General features: G+C 32.5%; 1 protein-coding gene across 7 annotated transcripts; it reads left to right on the top strand.

Moving 5' to 3' along the window:
- Positions 1-7,141: 7,141 nt before the first annotated feature.
- LOC11445431 (protein TRANSPARENT TESTA 9) lies at positions 7,142-19,367 on the top strand. Of its 7 annotated transcripts, none has more exons than XR_003009420.2 (21): positions 7,142-7,498; positions 8,543-8,594; positions 8,682-8,758; positions 8,836-8,969; positions 9,079-9,175; positions 9,303-9,360; positions 9,924-10,032; positions 10,151-10,274; positions 10,358-10,544; positions 10,624-10,961; positions 13,519-13,607; positions 13,681-13,751; positions 14,640-14,750; positions 14,997-15,062; positions 16,019-16,156; positions 16,972-17,077; positions 17,168-17,239; positions 17,364-17,422; positions 17,581-17,737; positions 18,308-18,455; positions 18,665-18,807. XR_003009420.2 is itself a non-coding variant. In XM_024776510.2 (21 exons), exons 1-21 carry the CDS (start codon positions 7,446-7,448, stop codon positions 18,668-18,670), a joined length of 2,271 nt encoding a protein of 756 aa, XP_024632278.1. In that variant the 5' UTR covers positions 7,144-7,445; the 3' UTR covers positions 18,671-18,807. The 7 variants fall into 7 exon arrangements, 5 of the variants coding, with proteins under 5 accessions (XP_024632278.1, XP_024632277.1, XP_013463414.1 ...); XR_003009419.2 differs by having other exon boundaries at positions 18,660-18,802; XM_024776510.2 differs by having other exon boundaries at positions 7,144-7,498; positions 18,289-18,455.
- The last annotated feature ends 1,474 nt before the right edge of the window (positions 19,368-20,841 follow it).

The following is a 20,841-nucleotide window of genomic DNA, read 5'->3' as shown; positions in this document are numbered from 1 at the left end:
CAATTTGTAGCTGAAGGGACGTTTAATTTATTGCTAGTAGGGGTGTTCAAAATCAAACCAACCCAATAGAAAAATTGCAAATCGAACCAATCCAAATCGAAAATCGCATTTGATTCAGATGTATTCGGATCATATTTTTACTAAACCGTATGGTTAGGTTATGTTTGCGGTTTTTATTTTAGTAACCGAATAAAACCAAACAAAACCGCAACATAAGAGAAACACTAATTAAATTTAGGTCACAGACCTAGTACTCCTAGAAATTCAATGAACAATTTTATAGAATGACATGTTTTTTCTCCATTTTTTTTACTAAGACATATTATTGCTCTTGTTAAGTTTTTTCTATACTTTTGATTTTAAAATGGTATTTATGTGCTTTAATATAATTATAATTGCACTTTTGCATATATTTTATGTTTAGATATATCTTGAATAGAAACACAAAATATAAATGATAAAATCTTCCTTCAGTATAAACTCCATCCAATAGCATACAAATTAAATCCTTTCCACCAAGTCGACAGACACATAAGGATCTATCGACCTCGTTCAATTTTGTTATAGAAGACAGAAATTCAACTTGTTTTGCTTTTAATACCTGTTGCCAAAGTGTACCTGTTTGTTAGCCATCACTGCCACTTGCCAAAAAGAGTGATCAAAACAAAATTTTCAACTCGCCAAAATGCACCGGTTTTTTTAGGTTTGCAAACGTATATTCACTTGACCAAATGGATTTTTCATCACCAAACCATCTCTACATTAAACTTCTCTGGGTTTGCACAATCATAACTTTAAGAGCATTATTAATATTTTTATTTTAATAAATTTTACGACATAGTAATATATATGAAAACTATTTAAAATACCAAATTCAATAGAATCAATCTTCTACCAGACAAAAGAAGTTTATCCACAATCCCTAAAAAAAAAGTTTACCCACAAATATAGTCTTTTTTAAAAAAAAAGAATTTCAATCAAGAACAGCCAAATAGACATCTTAGTAGAATATGACCTTATTATGAGGCCGGCATAGTCTCCATTTTTTAAGGAATCTATTTTAGACGAGGCCTAATTTAAAACGACGTGACATTCATTGATTATTTATACATGGTTTTGGATAAAATAAAGACCAGTTTTGGCCTCTAACAAAAATATTGAGATTCATTTTAATCCCTCATAATAAAAATGTAACTTTTAGTCTTTCACAAAAATAAATCAAGACTTTTTAGTCATTAACTAAACCTATATGAGAAAGCAAATTCTACTGGATACTCAAAATATTTAAGTGTCCTGGTACACTAAATTTTTAAATTAATAGTTAAATAAATTGTTTTTTTAAGCAAATATTATTTTTTTATCATTTATAATTATAATGATTAAATCTTATTCATCAAAAGTGTCAACGAAATAAAATTCGTTTTTTTTTTAATTTTTATCGCTCATAATAGAGAATTTTGATTATTTTTTACAATAATAGGTAAAAAAGTTACTATGATTTTTATAAACAATGAATGATGTTTTTTCTTATAAATGATATTTTCAAAAATATAAATGCCAACAAATAACTCTTTATTTCATAAAATTAATCGTTAATTTGTAGATTTAGGAAACAGAGTATCAGAAACACCTTAATTTACAATTATACCGTAGAAATTTTCTATAAAATATATCTTTTTTTAATATTATGTTTTCATTCAATGTGTTATGTCGCCGTATTATGATTTTTTTTTTGTGCACCGTATTATGATATTGTATCATGTTTTCTTTAAAAAAAAAAATGATATTGTATCATGATATTGTCGGAGTATTTCGCGATCGAATTAAAGGATAATATAATCCATGATAATAAGTGAAAAGAGACAAGTTATCCTCATATCTGATCTCTTTATTATTTAGTCTAAAAGAATCAACTTTGAGATTGATTGCAATATATGTTGCATATAAACCTCCTCCATCAAGTGGATATTTTCTCTATTGCAAATTTGGTCAAATCAACATCAAAAGCTTTGTGATTGAAATCTCATCAAACTTTTCATATCCGAAGAAATGTCTTTCAAAGTGATCCATTTCTCTTGTATTCATAAGCAAGTGCTATCTACTGCATCCGTCTTTAATTATAAGATTTTTTTAGAATTCTTTTGTCCCTTTATCCCTTTGCTATTTCCAACTACATTAATTATTTTTTTACATACATAAACCATCTCTCTCTTAAAGGATAAAATTGTAAAAACAATACTAATTACAAACATATTTAATATAAATATCTACTATCTTAATTCTCATTAATTTTTCAAAAGGACCCTATAATTAAAGACGGATGTAGTAATTTTTTTCAAAACAAAATTCATATAGCCTAACAAAATTGAAGTAATGAATGTACTTAAATGAAGATTAATGTTTATGAGAAAGAAAATACAATTTAGAGATTTAGATTTTAGGTATAATGCCTAACTTATTGCTTTTCAATTATTATCGATAGCCAAGTTGACTCTTTTTTTTAAGGACGTACTTGGCAATATCGGGTTCGATTTTTAGAGGAAACAACACTTGATCAGTGTGCATGCTTCTACGCACGAGATGGATTAGTCATTCATTTTTGGTGGATTGGAAACCGATGCGAAAACAAAACAAAAAAGATTTTGTTTTTGTGGTGGCTGGGGTTTGAACCCCATACTGTACATGTATTATGAACTGTATTTACTAAATGAGTTAAGCTTACTTGGACTACCAAATTGACTCTTAATTCAATCACGTAACACGTAAACAATATTATGATATAATAATGGATGGATACATTGGATGAGAACATCACATATATACAAAAAAGAAAATCAATTGATGTTCAATTTATTGTTATGAGAGACTGAAAATTGCATTTTTTTAAGAACCAAAATATACTTACACTTAAAAAATAAAGACATGTGCCAGCGCCCCTTGTAATGTTTTGTTTGTGTAAAGTGGAAGAGTGAATGTGTAACAATCCTTCTGTGACACAATTTCCATGCACCGATCATTGTTGGTTCTGATTTCTGAGCTCTGAACAAAGAAGAGTACTCTGCTTTGGTCCGTGACCGAATGCCAGTGCTAGCTGCTTTTCAATTTATCGTTCTTGATGTTGCCTTTTACAAAAACACTTGTTTTCTGCACTTACTTTATAATTTTGTTTTATTTGGTACATTTTTATTAAAGTAATTACGCTTCTATATTTATTGATATTAGCGTTAAATTGGGTACGTTGTTTTTCCCGTTTATTTTTTTTACATAAAAGAAATGACAAAATCATCACAAACTCACACACATAAGATGAAGGTGCTGGTGTTCAAATTCTCGATCAAGACGTCCGGCCTAACAATTTCAATATTTTTACTGGTTGAGTTAGGATTTATGTGACTGTTTTTCCGTTTTTCTATTGCGCTTACTTGTGTGTTTATTTTACAAGTATTTTGTTACAAAAAATGTGAGTTTGTAGGGGATTTTTGACTGTTTCTAGGGGCTTTTGGCCGTTGGTAATACCCTATATTTTGATGAAAGTGGTCTCATTAGTAACAACCATTCGCACCCATTCTTTTTTTTTTTTTGTTGAATAAAAGATGGCCTAAGTTCTTCGCACCCATTCGATATAGCTGTCAAAATGGATTAATCTATATGCTTCTTCAATCAGTCGGATAAAACGTAGGATTTAGATCTTACACTTCTAGCCCGAATTATTTCAGGGCTTTTTAATCTCGCCCTAAATAACCTGTTATCCATTAGGGTTAGTCCGTATGGACAATGAGTAGCCCATTTGATCTAGATAATTAAAAACATTAAATAAATTACTAATATTTATGAAGCACTAAAACTTTACCTTTATTTAGCCACACATATATTTTATTTGATCGAACCAGTTAAAAGATAGTTTAACGCATAAATGTAAAAGAAATAAATAACTTCAAGTTTTATTGAAATGAAAAGTTTATATTTTTATGAACTTTTAAACTTTAAAACATCGTCGTTTCCAGATAGAAGCTGGTAAACTCGGAAATTGCACCGCTCCAAAGCATTCATGTTTTTATTTTGTCTTTTTCCTTTTGTATTTTTTAATAAAATTGTTTGGATAGTTTTTTTTATAATATTTTTAATAATAATAATTTTTTTAAAGATCATGTTAACCGGTGCCTCCGGAGCACTGATTAAGGAAACTAATAAAATGAAGTTTTAAAATAGAAGCAACATTTTTTATGCTTTTGAAAAGTTGACAGCACAAATTCCAATGTAATACTTACCTTTTTTAATAATGCTGATCATAATTTTTTTTGGACATATATGTTTTAAAAAAATGAAAATAAATAAGGACAAATCCATTTAGCCGTCCCTAAGATTATGTTTGGATTGATGAAATATGATGAAATGGAATGGTATAGTCATACTCCGTTGTTGTTTGGATTTGTTTAAAATAAATAGAATACAATAGAAACTATTCCATCGCATACAATCATTTCCTTCCATTTTTCATTCCCCTTAATTTGGGATGTATGTAATGGAATGGAAGATTTTAATTGAATAATTACTCTTTTATCATTATTTTTGTTTCATCGATGAAACAATTCTCGATCCATTTCTTTCTCGTTTTTTTTTTTCTTTCTATTTCTCAATTGCTTGTATTGTTGATGCTTTCGGTGTTCACATGTGCTTTGTTCCTGACTCCTATTTGTGATTCTTAAAACTCGTTGCATACGTCATCTCATATTTTTGAAAGGCATCACATCATCTCATTAACAACCCATCATATGATAATTTACATTTTTCATGTGTTATTGTTTCTTATGTCATAAAAACCTATTTTCACATTTTTCATGTGTTATTGTTTCTTATGTCTTAAAAATCCATTTTCATGTGTTAATTTTTTATCAGCCAAACCCATTTTTATGTCTTTATTAAAAAACAAGTGCATCACTTCTTCTCCCAAACCATGAATTTTCGATATGTTAGTTTACATTTCAGATAAAAGTAATAGAAAAACTTCATACATACTAAACTAATTAAATTCAAAAATCAGAAAGTGTAAAAATCAAAGACAAAAAGACAACTTTAAGATTTAACGTTTTTTAATTCTGCCTAATAGTTCCTTAAAAAAATTTCTACCTAATAGTTATATAAAGGCAATAATGAAATAAAAAAGTTATAATATATTTCATTCCATCCACTTTTTAAACAATGGAATAAAAAGTTTGATCTGTTATGTTGTAAAATACCCAAATTCTAAAATGAAGTTTTTATTCTATTCCGCTCCATTCCATTATCTTTCATTCTATTCTGTTTCGTTCCATCAATCCAAACAGAGTTAAATGATTGAACTTGGATAGTAAATTTAGAGCTTGTATTTAAATATGATTTTTTGGTCCGGTTTGTTTTACTTTTGACAACTCTACATTCTCTAAATATTCTAAAAACATCATTAATTGAGTGGACTAATTTAATTTTGAAATTAAAGAAAATGAGGTTGTTATATGGTTAAGAGTGATGAATGTTGTACCAAGAAAAAAAGGTGATGAATGAATGACTGCTAGCTAGCTAATTGTTTAATATAGGCGACCACCATGTCAACGATTACAAACGTCAGCAGCATCATGTCTGCCATAGACATCATCCTTAATCTTCATGTTTATCACGTTTTTATAAGTGAAACAAGAGATAATATATACATAGTAGTGTCTTGGTAGTTTCCTTCAACCATATAGTCAAAAACAATCATTTTGGTAGCTGAATACTGTAACCAAAATTAAAATTCATGATTACTGCATGAGATTCAAATGAAGAAATAGTAAAATTTCATGAGTGGAAATAAGATAAACGATATGGAAAGAAACAGCTTGATGTGAAAAATAAATAATATTGTGTTTAGATATACGTCTTAACACTGATGATATGTTCACTACGTTATATAACTCATGCAATGTAGTATATTAATCTTTCAAAAACATGCAGTACATTAATTTTCTCTAAAAAAAAAATGTAGTATAATAATCTAAAACCAAATTTAGTCAACAAAAAAAAAAATCCAAACCTAAATTAAAAGAAGTATCCACTTGCAAAAATTGTCCCCATTGCACCTAGCAACTGTGTTTAATAGGAGGTACTGCAAAAATGACCATGCGTAGTTAAATTGTATTTTCGACTTTCATTTGAAATTTATCAAAGTTCTAATAAAAATTAAGGTTACTTAAATTTTTAGTCCCTATAAATATTCACAGTTTTGTTTTAGTCCCTACAAAGATATAATGTAATTTTGAGTATGTTGAGATTGCTTTAGATGAGAATTGATTACAATCTTATTGACTCGAGAATGAAGTTGAAGTTGCAGTGCAATTTCTTAACTTTCTAACTAGTGAATATTAAGTTATTTATAAAGAAGGTTGGGCCTTTTCAATCTCACTATTCGTACATACACTACTCTGTACGTGATAAGGATAATACAGTAAACATATTATTCTCTCTTATTTATACGTTATTCTTCATCCATGTTTGGTGGTTAAATAATCTTATAGTAGAGGTGGTGTGGATAGTAAAAATGGGGATAACCAATGATATATTTGATCGTGGAAGGATGATCCCATTCTCCATCCAAGAGGCATGTCCCTTGTTGCTGTTAATTAACAACATCTAGTTCAAATTATAAAATTTAAGATGTTGTAGAGTGGATATTTTTAACACACACACATATATATATATATATATATATATATATATATATATATATATATATATGATGCATTTGATCTGTTAAAAAATAAGAAATATAACAACTTCAATTATATTTAATTGTAAGGCAAATGATATGATAAAAATTGAAATTATTATCATCATTATCACTATATCACTTCATAACTTTTTATCTCTAAGTATATGTGTAACATACCAAAACAACTTTTTTACACCAAACATCGTATAACATAAAAAAAAATGTTTATCCATTATCATGTAAAGTTTGTGATAACACAACAATCATCCCCTCATCCTAAAATTTAAGGCAACAAAATACAAAGTTTGTGATAAGCTATTATATTTTGTCTTAATTAAACACACACTTTACCCTAAAATTTAATTCAACAACAACAACACCGAGAAGATTCATTCATTTAAAATATTAAACACACACACACACACGTTGCAAATGCATTGCGTCACTCCTCAAGTTTCCTTGTTCAAATTGTTCTATTCATTCATCATCTTCAACTTCACAACCTCTTTCGTTAATCAATCAATTAAATAATTAATCCTAACTCGAAACTCAAAAAGTGTTCTCATTTGTTTCGATAACACTCTTTCTTTCTCTTTCATCGCGATCTCTCTCTCTCTCTCTCATCGAAAACCCCACTCTCTCTGAAGCTGCTCGCTCGTGTGGAGGATCGAGCAGTTTCAATCTCGATGAATTTCGCCTCTTGATTGATTCTCATAGAACCATGTGGTTTTCCTTCTGGAGATCCAAAGATCGTTTTTCATTGGATCAACTCAGGTTTCTTTCTAATTTCACTATTTTCCTCATTGCCTCATAATAATTCATCAATCATTCAATTATTAAATTAATCATATGCTTTTCTCTCTAAATTTCGTTATGCATTGTTGTAAATTTATACAATTTACTTAAATAGTGAAACAAAAATGATAGATGTGTATGTGCTTAATGATAATACAGTGAATAATTGGATAAACTAAATTTGTATGGTAGATACATGTGAATTACGGATAAGATATGAATTGATTACTCAGGAGCTCATATGGCTCTTACACTATGATAGACACTTCTAATTGAAGGTGTGCCCGTGTCCTACACTTGTCAGTCTCAGAACATAACACTGACACATGTGATTAAATTGAATTATGTCATTTTCTTAAATTATTATCGGTGTTGGGTGTTGACGTGCCAGTGTCTGTGTGTCCGTGCTTTCATTGACTATGAGTCTCATTTTTGTTAATCAAGCAACCTTACATATTGGGATTGAATGTCATTTTATGAGAAAATTGTGTTTGGCGAGATTGCTACTTCATTTTTTGGTTCTACTAATGATCAATTGGCTGACGTTTTCATAAACATTCTTCGAGGACCAATGATAACTTACATATGTGACAAGAGAGCTTGAGGGAGAGTGTTGAGAAATGCACTAAGTTAATTCTTTATTATTAGATATATGCTCTTCCTTGGATATTTATAATTATAATTTTATTAGAATTGATATGTCGTTGGTTTAGTCTAGATTTATTCCCTTAATTAAGGGATTCTCCTTGTCCGCAAGGCCTAGCTCATCTGGCAATGTCGATATTGCTAGGCTGGACACCTTCGCTGGGGTTTGAACCTGGGCCCCGCAGCTGTGTGTATGAGTTTTAGGTGGTGCTTGCCACTTCGTCTACAGACACAGAAAACATAATATCAAGCTGACAGCTAATCTCTGAAGCTATTCAGTATGAATACTTTATTCTCATGTTAGATAGAATTGGGTAAACTTCATTGATGTTCTGTTTTGTTTATTCATTGAGTTTCCCTGCTGCTTGTGGTGCTTAGGTACTTAGCTGATCAGTTGACAAAAGTTCAAATAGTTAATGAGGTTAACAAGGTAATAAAAATTCCATCTTATGATTAGAACTTGCTTTGACTTGTTTTCACGGTTTCCTCTATATATCAATTGTATTATTTGTGGTAGGATTTTGTTATTGAGGCACTGAGATCAATCGCGGAGTTGGTAACATATGGCGACCAACATGACCCAACCTTTTTTGAGTGAGATTCCGTTATGCTTATGCTCCTTGGTATAACTGTTTTAATGCTTGAAATTTATATATCCTAGCTTGTGGCAGATTTTTCATGGAAAAGCAAGTTGTGGGGGATTTTGTACGTATTCTAAAACTTAGCAGGACTATTAGCATTCCACTTCAGTTGCTACAAACTGTTAGCATTATGATCCAAAACCTACAAAGCGAACATGCTATATGTAAGTTGATTGTCAAACGAAGTTCCCTTTTCCGCAGTTACATTATTTCCTACACTAGATGCAACAATGTTGACGGGCTTGATTTTATTCTTTATTGTTACTTTTGCAGACTATATGTTCAGTAATGAACATATGAACTACCTAATTACGTATTCATTTGATTTCCGCAATGAAGAGCTGTTGTCATACTACATATCTTTTTTAAGGTTCGTTTTAATGTATCCTACTAGTGTACAAAAGTTGATGATTGCACTGCACAACCTCTGTTTTTTATGTCCCTTTTTATAATTTTGCTAACTAGTCCTTTAATCTCTTTTATGGTCATCATTGAAGAGCAATAGGTGGGAAATTAAACAAGAATACTATTTCTCTGCTTGTGAAGACTCGCAATGTAAGTTTTTCTGTTTTCCGAATCTTCTTGCTCTGTTAATGATTTAGATTACTAGCTTAGCAGCGATTTGTATGACGTTCTTCCTTTGTACGATGTTCTTCCTAATCCTAACACTTGGACTTGGTTATAGGCTTGTAGTTGATCTCATGTTTGTGGCTTAAAAATGGTAAAGGAGAGGATACTCGGTTTTGTTTATTTTTAGCTGTATTCCCATGGCTATAGAAAGTGGTTCATTATGAGTTTTATTGTACTTTGAGAAGACTTTGATATTTTATTGCACATGGAAAAAAGAAGAAAGGAGGAAAAAATTTACAGTTTAAATTCAACTAAACTCTGATATTTTGTGCAGTTGAGGCTGCCTATTGAAAAATCGTTAGTCCTGTAATCCAGGCAGTCCAATCTTGTGAGATTCATAATTTTATGGATCAGTTAATAATTGAGCATCCCAGTCTTTCAAGTATAATTAACTTTTAATAATGTTTTTACTGGGTAGAAATGTCTGATAACACTGCCTTGTTTTTGAGATGCCCATATGTATTTACTGTACTTATCTATCCATTTAGGACGAAGTAGTTTCATTTCCATTATATGTCGAGGCGATACGCTTTGCCTTTCATGAGGAGAGCATGATCCGCGCTGCTGTACGTGCTGTGACCCTTAATGTTTATCATGGTGAGATTTTTTGTTTTGTTTTTTGGAGTCCATTTTCTATGTTTTTTCAATTTCTTTCATAACTCAGTTATGTTATGATTAAAAATGATTTTCTAATATTTTTGTGTATAATTTTCAGTTGGAGATGACTCTGTTAATAGATATATAACCAGCGAACCTCACACAGATTACTTTTCAAATCTGGTTTCCTTTTTTAGGAAGCAGTGTATGGATTTAAACAGACTGATCTCTGAGACGCTGAAGTAAGACATACATATTTCGTATGTTACATATTTCATTCAGATTTTTTTGTTTCCATAGAGAGTAATTATGGTTACTGATACAGAAATCCAGGCCCAGATTCAAACTCTACCGTTACTACTGCTGTAGATGAAATTGAGGATAATCTATATTACTTTAGTGATATAATCTCTGCTGGAATTCCTGACGTTGAAAGGTTAATAACAGACAGCATTCTGATGCTTCTGATTTTTCCAGTCCTTCTTCCTTCCCTGAGGACAGTGGCTGATAACGTATGAAACTTCACTTTATGACTTTCTCTGTTTACTTCTCATTTATGCTATTCAACATGATCTTTTTAATGTTTAGTAGCATGTTGATCAGGATATGCAAAGTGGTGTTGTGACTTCTCTTTACTTACTTTGTTGCATCTTGAGGATAGTCAAGATCAAAGATTTGGCAAATACAATAGTTGCTGCACTTTATTACCCCTTAGAGTCCTTTACAAAATGTTCTGGGGGTCAAGTCAATGGCTATATACCTGATCATGGTTTTACATCTAAAAGCGATGGGATAGATAATGATAACCTTGCTGAGAATAGTGCAAAATGCTTGGTGGTCAATGTGCCATGCTCATCTAGTTCTTCAGACTGTCATCCACAAAGTATCACCATCCTAAATAATGGTAGCAGTTCAAATGTGGCTTTGAGGTATTAGCCGATCTTTACACATACTGATTTATATTTCATTTTCTGTTACTATTCTTATGTTAGATTGGGAACAGTGATTTTCATATTTCTTTTTTCTTTTTTTGGTACAATGATCTTCATATTTCTACGCCTTTGGAACTGTGACACATTAGTAAACATATCATGCCAACTTAAATAATCCGGTTCATACTTTTTACCAGTCATTTAAGTGAAAATATGTAACTTCTATAGAAAAAGTAATTTAATAGTTATTTATTAGAAATTTTCATACATAGCATTGATGATGGTGTTTTTGATTTTTGGGTGTGTTTGTTTCAAGTATTAAATTTACAATCCTGGGAATATTATTCCTAGGAATCTTAATCCTATTAAAGTGTTTGGTAAGTAATTTAATTTCCCAGGAATATTTTTAAATATATTTAATTAAATTTTAAAACAAAAATAAAAATAAAGGAGTTAAAATAGTGTGGGAGAGGGAAGTTGGGCTTTAATTTAAGGTTTCTCTTCTATCCTTACTCTTATGGACGGTATTAGTATCCCTTTGTAAGTAGTGGTTAGTCACCTATCTCGCACATGGCTACAGATTGACCACTAGTTGTTAAGGCTCTGTTATATATGCAAGAATTAGCAAGAGCGAAGTTCAAAATCCCTAGCTTCTGGTATAGCCTGTGTCAAAGGGCTACCCTATTTTAGGTTTCATTCTTGGGTGTCCAACTGTACACCTTGGTTTGAACTAGAGGCCGCCGATTGGTAGTCCAACCAAGCGTCGTCGTCAGAGGATGTGTCACACGCTTTTACACTCACTTTTTGTGCAACTGTCTCGCATAGTGTCCACACACCACCTTCCTGCTATTGATTCCCAATGTCACCTTTTTCGTTCTTCTCGCTGGCTCATTTTGGTTTGTGTGGACCACTTCCAAGTGGGTCCCGTTTTTATGGTCTGTTTCAGAGGTTTTTCGTTGCTGTTTTGGTCTTGCCGCTGTGCTTGTTCCCTATGATCTGTTTGTTCAGATTCCACACCTTCTTGTGTGTCTCTGTTGTATGTTTCTTTTTTTTCATCTTGTGGGTCCCACTTTGAGGGTTTTTCGCTGCTGTTTAAACATTTTTACAGCTGTTCGGACCCTGTTTTAAATTTATTGGTAGCCTCTGGTTGCCCACTTCACTCCAATGTTGTTCAAGGTTAATTTGGTACCCAGTTTGATGGCAGTGCAACAGGCTTCTTCTTTGGCCACTCTGACTCATTATGGTAACTATATTGTTTGCCTATGTCATCCTGAGATCCTGTATTTAGATTTTGGTGCTTATAGCTGGTAATTTCTCATCTACAATTTGTCACCTAAACACCTCATAGCATTACCTTGCAATGGTTCTAAGGCATAGGCAACTGGAATTGGTCAAGGTTTGCCTCTTCCAACTCTGTCTCTTGACCCTTTAATTTGATTTTAGTTAATCAACTTACGTGCTCTCAGTTGTTTTGTAACATTTACTTCTGACTCCTGTATAGAGGATTGAAGTATGGGACACACGATTGGAACAAGATCTGAATCATGAGATCTCTTTTACCTTCAACCCCATTCATCCACCATGTTTATTGTTTATGCATCTCCAGATATTCTTCATTGTCTGTCGTGTTATCATTGTCTGGATAAGTTAAAAGTGTTGGTTCCTTATCTATAGAAATATGGTATTTGATAGAACGTTATGGTGTCGTTTGATCCATGTAGCTGACCCCACGTAAGCTTTGTTTGCGAGTTTGGAGGGGAAGGGAGGGGAGGGTTTTGGAAAAAAGGATGGAGCAAGTGGAAGAAATAGAGTACATTGGGAGGGGAGGGCTTTGGGGGGTTAATTTTTCTTCATGATACAAAACCCTCATTTGGGGGAACGAAAAAGTTGCTTTGGAGGAGGGTTTATATGAATTCTTCAAATTTAATCTATGTTGTTATAATATTCTTAATATTAAAAATATATGAATCATAAGCATTGGTTTATCATTCTCTAAAAAATACTCTTTCAAAAAATGTGAAAGATTTCTCCATTTCCCTCTATATTTCCCAGCCCTCCCTTCCCCTCCCCTCCAAACTCCCAAACAAAGCCTTAGTGGGACAAGGCTTGGTTGTTTTTGTTGTTGTTGTTGTTAATATTTGATTTCTAAATTTCCCAGACTCACTTTTTATCCAACCAAATAAAGGGAGATAGGGTACATACTTTTTTCTTCTCTAGTTCTCTCGTACCAAATAATACATAATGTCCACTCTATTTCTCATCTCTTTCTCTCTTTACATACTCATTCTGACCTCTTTCTCTCGTCTCATCTTCTTCACACATCCAATCAAAGCCTCAGGGTTCGTTCACCTTTTTAAAAATCAAGGGTGCTGAAGAAATATTGGTTACTTTCTTGAGTTGTGATTTAAAAAACTTTGTTTCCAGGACACATGCTTTTTGTAGGCTAGGCATTATAATGCCATAATGATACTTCGTCAAGTTGTGGTTTAAAACTTAGCTCTAGGATATGTACTTTGTTTCTGTTTTTTTGTCATGATGTCTCTGATTGTTGTAGGGAAGTTTTGCTCGAATATGTAACTGGTGGGGCTGATGTACAAGTTTTGGGTTCCTTGAGTGTGCTTGCCACTCTGCTGCAAACTAAAGGTTGTAAAAGTTAATGTCTTTTTGCTTCACCGTTGCACTTATTTCTGTTTCCTTAACATATCTCGTTTTGTAGAACTTGATGAGTCAATGCTGGATGGGCTTGGAATTCTTCCACAACGCAAACAGCAAAAAAAGCTCTTACTGGTAAGTTGTATTAAGGATACACCTAGCTTGCATCTACTAGTTTGGCCATTTTAAAATATGAGCATTTGACTGTTGACTTTTGTTGCCCTTTGTCAATACAGTGAATCAGGTAGAATTTCTACCTTCGATACAACAAATCCTCATACGACATACAATTTTATATTGTTCTTGCTAGGATCCTATCCCGCGTTCTAAATTTTAAAATTTGCTATCCTTTTTAAGTGTGGCATTTCTTTAGCGTAGTTGCTTTGTGAATACATTGAAGATACCTGATTCCTCCAAGTACCATTATTACTGTAACCTGTAAATTGAAAAAAAATAAAAATTCAAGAATTTCTGTTAATAGTTTTGATAGCACTGATTATTATCCACATATTTCTTCGATGTGATATTCTATAAATGTTGTTGAGGGTGGTGAGGAAGACACCATTCAAAGCTGTGCGTTGGTGTCAAGAAAGCTGTCTTGCGGATAGAACAAAAAAGGGGAACATTTGTTGATGGACATGAATAAAAATATGAAATGCTTGTAGAAATGAATTTATCTAATTAGGTTTTTGCCTGGGGCTTTTGTTGTAAGGAAATAAAGTTTGGATATGTGAGAACTTGATTTATATAATGTTAACAATAGGATGGTATTCTGTTCTCTTTGCATGCTGGAAGAAACAATTAGAAGATTAGTGGAAACTTAAAAGGTTTGCTATGGAACGTTATTTCTGGATGGTTTATTAATTCTTTCCCTTTGCTATTGAAATAGGGATCATTGTAATAGGAGGAGGGGAAATAGCTCATAGTTTTATTCTAGTGAAGTGACTTGGTACTTATTTCGACTTTTGATTATTTCGGTCTACTTTTAATATGCTATTTGATTTCCATTGCATGTTTGTGCAGCAAGCTTTGGTTGGCGAGGCTTCAGGGGAAGAACAACTTTTTTCTTCTGAAAGTAGCTTAACAAGAGATGGTATTGCATGTGGGCTTGATGTTTATCTTAATAAGATTAAGGTTTGCAATTTCCTCTGTTTTCCAGTATTAGTTGATGCCTTTTTCGCATACTGTATAATTTTCACTTTTGCCTTCTTGAAGGCAAGCTTAGTTCTGTCATATTCATCAGTCAACTAGTTGGCTGGGTGATTAGATTTAAATAATATCTGATTATTATTTTCTTCTCTTGGTTTATTTTATATGAAGGTTTAAAAGATGTTTTGCTTGATGATGGCTTCCTTAGATTTTCCTTACCATGTTTTACAGGAGCAATATGGTGTATCTTTTCAGCCTTCAAACGTGGTATCAAGCCCTCGTGTACCTAGATTTCAGGTACATGTTTATATTTGATAGTCTTATTGACGTATTTTGTCAAAATAGTCAAATAGTTATATCTATACTATATGGAAGTCCCTAACTACATTTCCAATACCTAAACATCATGGTTGTCAAATTCTCTAGTTATCTCTGAATCATACATGTTTACAACTCTAGGTACTGATATCAAGTAAATTGCTTAGAAAGTCGTTTATTTAAACTTGGGTACACTTGCATAGACTTACTTAAAAATTCTAGTTTGAGGACAATCGAACGAGCCTACAACATAGCGAATATTTTCGCTGGACATGCTAAAATGACATTGGTCCAGTGTATTTTGAAAAACTCAATGCAATAGCTGCATGATCAAGAATAGATCCTTAGTATACAAACCATGTTAAGCGAGCTTCTGCTATCTACTCTAATATTCTCTTAAATGCATTATTGTGCCTTTAACTAGTGTTTTTTTTTTTTTGTTTTCTTTTATTTGTTCACATGTATGATTCACCAATATTTGACACTGAAGTGGTGAAGAGTATTGTTGGTCAAAGGAACTAATAGATTGTATATATTATAAAATATAAAGTTTACCTTTCAAAGGAACCATAATTCACGTGATATGCTAGACTGAAAATGCTACTTGGATCAGAATATGTGGTTGATTTTAATAATAAAAAATATAAGTATCTCCGAACGTGAACAAATAAAATAAAGTTTGGCAGTTCATGTGAACAAATTACCTGCCTGGTGTCGCTAACTTTACCATTTAATTTATGTCATGATGTTCAAGATTCTATAGGATATGATTACAATGCCATAGTCAAATAGTCTTTATCATTTCTGGTTTACGGTTTATCTTTTATCCACTGTGGCATTGCATTTTTTTTATGGAATGTCAAGACAATCTTACTTTATCACTGGATGTTCGAGTTTAGTAATCTTTTAATATATATGGGATGTTTTTTTTCCAGGTGCTCGATGCATTAGTGAGCCTCTTTTGCCGTTCTAATATATCTGCAGAGACACTATGGGATGGTGGTTGGCTTTTACGCCAGTTGCTTCCTTACAGTGAGTCAGAATTCAACAACCACCACCTGGAATTGTTGAAAGTAAGAATGTACGATGCTTTAATAGTGACACCCGCACAAATATTAATGCATGCCCCTATACTTGCATATTGTTTACACTTGTAGGAGGTCCACTTCTTTACTTAGAGTATTGAAGCAATTTTCAGGCGGGGCAGGCTTTGGTTCACGTGTTAATTTGTTTTTATGTTCTGTTGTTCTTCCAGATATATAACTTGCAAAAACTTGTTTTTTCTTATATGAAATGATCGAGATTTGGTGTTATGGGGTGCCCAGGTCCCACATTGGGTAGTTGAATGGCTTTGTTATTCCCCCTTGACAGCCAGCTATTAAGGAGTTTGTTTCTAAATTTTAGAAGGTTGACGTAGAATATCCAGAAAAATGTTATTTGATTTGCAAATGTAGTCGGTGTGCATAGCTTATAAGATGATCACTTGCAGTGAAGCATTTGGGCTAATGAGAGGCATGAAATACTCCATTTGGTCCTTATTATAGGAAACCCTTATTTATTATGAGAGAATATTAAAAATAAGTAAGTTGGTAGAAATAAGAGTAATTAATATAGGGGCATTCATGGAACAAATTTAAATTTATTGGTGTATTAAATGAAATCAACTATTTTAAGACGTGTTCTTGGTCTTAATGAATTAGGGTTTTGTTTCTTATAATAAGGACCGGAGGGAGTAATTAATAGTCAACTAATACAATAAATATATGGTTTTTGACATGAAATTACCATATTCCCTTTAGGTTATAGTCAATAATCATTAATCAAATGAGTCTAATATCTCTGCTACAGTAATACCTTAATTTCAATTGCATTTACTTTCCTTTCACAGATTTCATACGAGAATTCGGCTTCTGCTCTTGAAAAGGAAGTTAGAGGTTTTTGGCCCGACCTTCTTATTACTGTTCTTTGTGATGAGTGGAGAAAGTGCAAAAGAGGTGATTTTAATATTTCTTGTTGTGCCCAATGGATTTCTGTGTTTGTGTGGCTTACTTATGTGCTTGAATTATATAATTTTCTACCTCCAGCAATGGAGTCCTCATCCCCTCCAAAAGAACCAAAGTGCATGCTTTTTCCACCTCGGATGTTCTTTTCAGAAGGTAAGCTTGTAACCTTGTAGCTTTTCCAATATTTATTTATTTATTTATTTTCTTTACCTGGTTGTTATATCCAGACTCAAGAATAATAAGAAAGCTTTTAATTCTGTTTCTGTTGTTCCGACAGAAGATATACCTGAGGGATCATCATTTACTGCTGGAGAAAGAATGCACGAGTTGGTGAAGGTCTGCTTACACTTATTTATTGTCTTGTCTTGTTATATTATAAAATTGCATTGTTAATAACATGCTCATACAGTTTGGATTTTCGTCTATTCTGGTTCGTCATAGATTGCATACCTTTATAATGAAGAACTTTACATTGGTTCCCCTCTATCTTGTAGGTATTTGTACTTCTGCACCAACTTCAAATATTCACTCACGGTAGAGCTTTGCCTGATCAACCTCTTATTTATCATCCTTGCGATCATCGTACGAATTCTCGAGCCCATACTTCTGGACTTGCGGCAGTCCCAAAGCCTGGCACTGAAATGAACCTTGGTAAGTGTTCTGAATTACGAATTTGTGTATTCTCTCATGACAGTTTTTTCTTAATATATTAAGGTTATTGTTACCTATGTTGTCAATGAAACATCAAGTACTGATAAATACCTCACTTATGATATTTACCATCAAGTACTTTGCTTTGTATGTTATTAATCCCAGGTAGCGGCATATAGAGGACAGCCTAAAAATGCTATAGTGGGATAGAGTGAGCATAGCGGAATGACTGTTATTCATTTTTATTTTTTTTATACATATTCCCTTCAGTCTTTTATAAGAAAAAAAAGTAGATCACAAAGATCAAGGAAGCACATTCAAGCGAGTTGATGCTAATTATTATTTTTTCAAACATGCCCCTAACAATCAATAAATGAAATGAAACTCACTTGCACAGGGTAGATCAATCTTCGTCAGATAAAAGGCACAATAAAATAGGGGGGGCTATAGAAGGAAATTAAAAAATTAATACACTTAAAAAGTGTTATGTGTCTTATATTTTAATTTAGGACAAAAAAGTAACCTATCTGTCTCTTATTTACCACCTGCAGTTAATGCTGTGCCTTGTAGAATTGCTTTCGAGAGGGGCAAAGAGCGCCATTTTTGCTTTCTAGCAATCTCTGTAGGAACTTCTGGTTGGCTCGTGCTTGCAGAAGAATTGCCTTTGAAGAAGCCGTATGGAGTTGTTCGGGTTGCTGCACCTTTGGCTGGGTGCAATGTATGTATAGTTGTCTTCTACCTTGCATCTTAATCTTGAAACAAGTAGCTCTGTTAGCTGACAATTATACACATTAATGTTTGTTTCCATGCAGAAAGAATCCATAAATGCAATTTAAATAAACCGAATGTTACAATTATTTTTACTTTGAAGTTTGATCAGTCAGTGTATAGTGATATTACAATAACTTCTGTCATTCTTTAGCCTAGGGTTGACGATAAGCATTCAAAATGGTTACACCTGCGGATCCGACCTTCGGCTCTACCTTTTCTGGATCCTGTCAAGTACAATCGACATGGGAAGTTAAAGACAAAAGCTTTTGTTGATGGAAGATGGATATTGGCGTTCAGGGACGAGGAGTCTTGCAAAAATGCTTTTCTCATGATCCGTGAAGAGATTAATCATCTATGCGATGAGGTTGATAGAAGAATAAAACCTTTGCTCAAGCTTGAAACCGTGCTAGACATATCAAGCTCGTCTGCTCCTGTTTCAGAGGATTCCTCTTCACATACAACACCTCCCGATTCATTGTAAGTCTTTGACTTAACTTATAATAATAGGCTGTTTACTTCAGGGGTGGGAAATTATTAAGTCTGTCACCCTTTTGTATATGCTCCCAAAATACATACCAGATTTGTAGATTAGAGATTGTGGCTTAGTGTCATTCTTTTTGTATACTAGTCTTTTCTTTCCTGATTTGTAAATTTGCCCTTTCTCTCATTTTTTAGGAGCTCTAACGTAGGCCCTATATTTTTCTCTTATGTTTTAACATTATTTGTAAGATCTGTAACAAATGTAAATTTGAGGGAACTCCATAAAGAGTTTTTTTCCTCTTTGTTCAGACAAGTGTCATTTTTGTTGTATGTGTGTTATTTATGGATTATACAATAATGAAAGCTTCTTTCACTTCTATTGTCATGTGTTATTGTCTTTTTGTCCTAGTGCTAATGACTAGTGTTTTAATCTCCCCATAGCTGTTATTGTCACTTTTACTTCTATTTTTTAAAAAAATATTAAAAAAATATTAATGTGATATGATTTGATTGTATTTATTTATTTATTATCTGTGTACTATATTCTGCAAAATGTTAATATGTGATATGATTTGGTCGCTCAAAAAAAAATAAAAAAATAAGGCTAGTATTAGAGAAATATGTGTAACTAAGTCCTAACAAAATAAGAATGCTCACGTCTATCTGCCAGTATACATAACAATGATTATGTTGTATTATCTTTACTTAAAAATAAAGATCACAAGCACTACGTGCGTTTCTTTTTCCGCCATAAGAAACTGAAGCACTACGGTTGTAATGATTTCAGGGTTATTGGGTTTAGGTTTTTATTGACTATACTTTCAAAAGGCTCTTAATTAATTGCATAGTCTACAGTGATGATTGCGGTACAACGTACAACTAAATCATTGCAAACTTTTATTTCCATCCAACTAAACACCAATTGACAGCTCTTTTGAAAGATAATGATTGTTTAGGAGTTAGAAGGAGAAGAAAGGGAAGGACTTTGGGCGAGAGAGGAGGGAATGAAAATTTCTCATCTTGTTTGGGAGGAAATTTTTGAAGAGGACGTAAAAGAAAATGTCGATGATTGATATTTGTAGGTTTAAGAGTATTATATCGACAAAAAGATGATTCAGTTTGAGAATTTGTAGGGGAAGAGATGGAACAACTTTGGGAGAAGAGAGAAGAGAGAAAGAAAGAAGTTTATTTAAGTTTTGAGACGGTGTTTTTATAGATAATGAGAAACGAATGTTTATAAATAATACATTTAATGAGAAAATATTGTTTTTATAGAGAAAGAAAGATGAAAATGATTTTTCCTTAAAAAAAAAGATGAAAATGATATGAAGAATTTGTTCAAGCCCTCCAAAATTCTTTCATATTAAAAGATTTTGTATTATGAAGAAAATTAAATCCTTCATTTAATTTGAGAACTATCTTTTCTTCACTTTTCGTCTCCTTTTTTTTTTTTTAAGTCCTAAACTCCCAAAGAGAGATTTAAAGAATTTGCTTGATCCAACAGTGTCCTCCAAAGTTCTCTCTTAATATATCATTTTGAGATTTTCTTCATATAAAAGTTTTAGTTTTATGGAGAAAAATAAACGTTCCATGGGAGGGTTTATCATCTACCTACTTTTCATCTTTTCTTTCTCCCAAAGTCCTTTCTCTCTATTCCCTCTTAACTCTCAAACAATCAATCACTGATTGAATCAAAGGCGAGGGACCCAAAAAGCTGGCGCTGCGACATGTAATTTTACACAAGTAGAAGAATTACTTCATTCATGCATTCAAACTTCTTCCAAAATCACCCAAAGTCAATTTACACCATAACAATTGCTTCATTCATGCATTCATTTTCATCGCAGTTCTAA

The sequence above is a fragment of the Medicago truncatula genome, chromosome 2 (assembly GCF_003473485.1).
Source record: "Medicago truncatula cultivar Jemalong A17 chromosome 2, MtrunA17r5.0-ANR, whole genome shotgun sequence".
NCBI lineage: Eukaryota > Viridiplantae > Streptophyta > Magnoliopsida > Fabales > Fabaceae > Medicago > Medicago truncatula.
This window is presented reverse-complemented; position numbering and strand designations above follow the sequence as displayed.